Raw genomic sequence first — 3,866 nt, 5'->3', positions numbered from 1 at the left:
TGCCCCCGCGAATTCCCGGTAACGGCTGGCACAATATCTGGTGTCACTCTTTGTAGAGCCGCCTGTATGAAATCAAGTGAAGCCGCATGGGCAATATTTGTGGGTGCCGTTTAAAGCTTTTCTTTACAATCACCTTCACAGTGTGGATTGGAGCCATTTTCTATGTAACGGGAAGTTGCGTATTCGACGTGAACGAGATTGCGTGGAAATTTAAATGACTCGTTATTTATCCTCCAGCATCATAGATGAAGTGCAACACATTAACAGAACGGTAAAACAATGTAAAAAATTTGATACACCTTTGTGGAACGAGATAGTATATAAGGGACGTAAATGACCAAACACGCAGTCAGTAGAAAACGAAACATGGCTTTAGTTGTTTACAAACGGTGGTATTACGTGGGATGTTTCGGGGAGGTTATAATTGAAGAGCTCCTGAACCCAGCAACGACGCCGCAAATAGTCATCTGGCTATCCATTGAAATACCCTCTGTAAACATATTACAGTCCTGTGATAAGGAAGACCGTTATTGAGAGCTCTATTATATAGTCAAGAAGCACGGTTAGGGGAAAAGAATATAAATCAATAACTTCTATCGGTACTCTTTATTTAAAGCACCGGGCCCTATTCATTTGTGACTTCGTTAGATATATAAAGCATGGATATATATATCAAGTCCTGTGTAGAAGTGCTGGGCTTTTGGCATGGCTAAAAAGAAAGAACTGTTACGAATGCCGGAGCATTGAATTTCTTTTTAAAGAATGACTTATAAACATACAGAATTCTAGGCCGTACACAAGCTTCGTCGGGGGTTTTAGATTCATACAAAATGGGTGATCATTGCTCCGAGCCGATATCCAGCTAACACCAATTATATTAACCCAGATTGATGAGAGGAGAGCAAAAGGGATTATTTTTTATGGCATATAAAATATCACGTTCTTTGTCAAGAAAAGAGTCTTTTGTAAACCCAGCAGCATGACTCGGTTTGTTCCGAGAAAGCTTGGTTGTTCATAGCATGCGCACGCACGTATCGCGGTCTCCCCAGGGAATCGCAATGCTGTCCGTGACCGGAAATGGAATGAAGTGGCGGTCGCAAAGGAGCGTTGGAAAGCAACGAATCCCTGCGGCAAAAGTGAAACCGCGAATGTATGCCGCCGGGTTTTTCAAGCACGGCAGCGATATTACCTTGACAGCATCAGCAAACGAGCTTCGTGGGAAGCTTCCAAAAAAATTTCCCCTCTGATGGTCATTATGGTTGCGGACATAGTGTAAATACAAAGAAACAGAATTATTTTATTTGATAGAAGCAGAACGGGAAAATTTATTCACAAGGATCTTGCAATAATACAGCTTTTAAAATGCCGGCACCTTATTTAAGCGGGACAAAAAAATTTTAAAACTTATCATTACCATAACTTAACTTACCATTCTCATTAACTTTATCAGATAGCGCTGCAATAGCTACTTCGATAACTTACCCTGCTTTTACCTTCACTGCAGCATAAGTAAGCCTAAATGGGCGCTACGTTTTATCAAAGCCTGTACTATTATGAGATGTTTGAGGTCGAGATGCGCGGATATGGTTACCGCCAATATTCCTAGAAAAATATTGAGATAGAAACGTCCTTTTGGGAAACGTAGATTGGGAATCCGCACGTATCATATAAAAAAAACTGAAAGGTGTAAGAAAATGTCACTTTTGTACTAACACTTCTAGTGTTGCCAGCACTGAATATTGACTTTTTTTTCGCAATGTACATTGCAATAGACATGGAAGTTCTGATGGGTAAGAGCTACGAATTGAGTACATACGCAAAGCATTCTATATAATCGTTTCAAATTACATATTACATACAATAAACAAACTTTCATCAAGACGCCATTCGGCTTTTTGCTAGTACATTGCAAAATTTTTGTTTACAAGCACTAGGTGTGTGAACAACAAGAAACCTTTGTGGCATCTCAAGCCTGTGCCCGTACTCTGATGCATAGCAGAGTGTTACACGCACAGAGTAACGCATAACCACTGTGCGCAGTAAGTGTTTTGGACAGCGCTCTATAACCAAAAATATATGCTGTGTTTGATGCAACACGTTGACGGCGTCAAGGAACAATCGGTAGCATTCCATTCTGTGTCGGTGACTCTAAACCCATACGTTTCCAGCGTGATGCCGCTTGCAAAAAGACCTATATTTGCTATTGCCAATTTGATATTGCCGCGAAGAAAGCTTTCCCACAATGGGCCTCTACGTCACTGGGAGCACGCTCTCGTGGCGCTGTTCCACGAATCCACGTGGAATGCGCGCTCGTGTGGCGGGGCTAGTTTTGGAGGAGACGCTCGTGGGGAGACGTTCGAAACGGTCAGTGCTTTACGTTTTGGGCACAAGTTCGCCTCAATAAACTAATTGTAATCCACCCGTGCAACGTCTTGTCGCTACAAAACTGGTGGAGGTGCGGGGTACGATCAATTGCGCTCTACATCCACCCCCCCCCTGTGTAGGCCCGGCAACAAGCTCAGCCAAGGAGTTGACACCCGTCCACGAACGAACCAGCCGGCGACTGCGAGGGTTACCGGTAGAATTCCAGCCTATGACCAGCAAACTAACAAGGATTGCCACGCGGGACGCCAGCACTGTGACCTCCGGTACCGGTACGGCACCTTCCTACTTCGTGGTACACCAGCCCCGCACACCAAAAGTTTTCTATGGGGACTCTTTCGAGGACGGAGAAGATTGGCTCGACCAATCTGAATGCGTTGCGAACTTTAATGGATGGAACGAGCAACACAAGCTGCACAACATGTACTATGCCTTAGAAGAGTCAGCTCGCACGTGGTTTGAAAACCACGAGGCCACGTTGACGCCATGGAACGAGTTTCGCCGCCGGTTTTTGGCCACGTACGCCTGCACGGATCGTCGGGAAAAAGCTGAGTCGGCGCTTCAAGCTAGAAACCAACGGCCAAATGAAAGCGTCACCATGTACGTAGAAGACATGGCTCGCCTCTTCCGGCGCGCAGACCCGGCTATGTCTGTGGGAAAGAAGTTGAGACACCTTATGCGAGGTGTAAAGCAGGATGTATTTGTTGGGTTGGTGCGCAATCCTCCGCAGTCTGTCAGCGCATTTCTGTCTGAGGCCACAGCAATTGAAAGGGCACTACTCCAAAGAGCGAGGCAGTACAGCCGGGACATCACTTTTATGTCGAGCGACGCCCCTTCAGTGGAGCAAGGAAACGGCGGCCTCCTGGAGTTGGTCAGGTCGATCGTCCGAGAGGAACTCCAAAAGCTGTACGGTGTCCAGCAGCTTCAAGCCTCCATGCCCCTCGCGGAGGCTATACGCCACGAAGTCAGGCAAGCTGTTGGAGCGCACGAGACGTATGAAGCACCACAAAGGCAGTATGGTGTGCTGCAGGAGCCGTACGGGGCCCCGCAACAACAGACCCAGGTTGCCTCATATGCGGCAGCCCTGAGGGAGTCGGATCGCTACGTTGCCCTAACACTTGAACACTTGCCGCCACAACACCGCAAACGACATTTGGCCTCCGACCCCGCGCCATGCTGACTGTTGATGAGGCACGGCGGCCTCGCAAGAGCGACGAGTGGCGCACGCCGGATCAGCGACCTCTATGTTTCCATTGCGGCGAGGCAAGCCACATATACAGAGCTTGTCCCTACCGACGACTTGGTCTTCGTGGATTTCCTCCACACGCCCCACGCCCGAGGTACGGTGAGCGCCCCGCCGAAATCGAAAGCTACCTGGCCGAACGTCGAAATGGGTTTCCGCAGCGACGGCGCGACAACCGATCACCGTCACCGATGCGCGCCGCTCTTCGAGTCCAAGCCCGTCACAATCTTCGTGGCGCTGT

At 47.8% G+C, this 3,866-nt stretch overlaps 1 protein-coding gene across 1 annotated transcript; it reads left to right on the top strand.

The window, feature by feature from the left end:
• Positions 1-1,774: 1,774 nt before the first annotated feature.
• Positions 1,775-3,562, top strand: LOC144139608 (uncharacterized). The gene is made up of 2 exons (XM_077671903.1): positions 1,775-1,790; positions 2,505-3,562. Exons 1-2 carry the CDS (start codon positions 1,775-1,777, stop codon positions 3,560-3,562), a joined length of 1,074 nt encoding a protein of 357 aa, XP_077528029.1.
• The last annotated feature ends 304 nt before the right edge of the window (positions 3,563-3,866 follow it).

The sequence above is a fragment of the Haemaphysalis longicornis genome, unplaced genomic scaffold (assembly GCF_048455015.1).
Source record: "Haemaphysalis longicornis isolate Haplotype H1 unplaced genomic scaffold, Haemaphysalis longicornis Haplotype H1 scaffold_5, whole genome shotgun sequence".
Taxonomy (NCBI): domain Eukaryota; kingdom Metazoa; phylum Arthropoda; class Arachnida; order Ixodida; family Ixodidae; genus Haemaphysalis; species Haemaphysalis longicornis.
The sequence above is the reverse complement of the archived record's forward strand: the minus strand, read 5'-3'. Positions and strand labels throughout refer to the sequence as shown.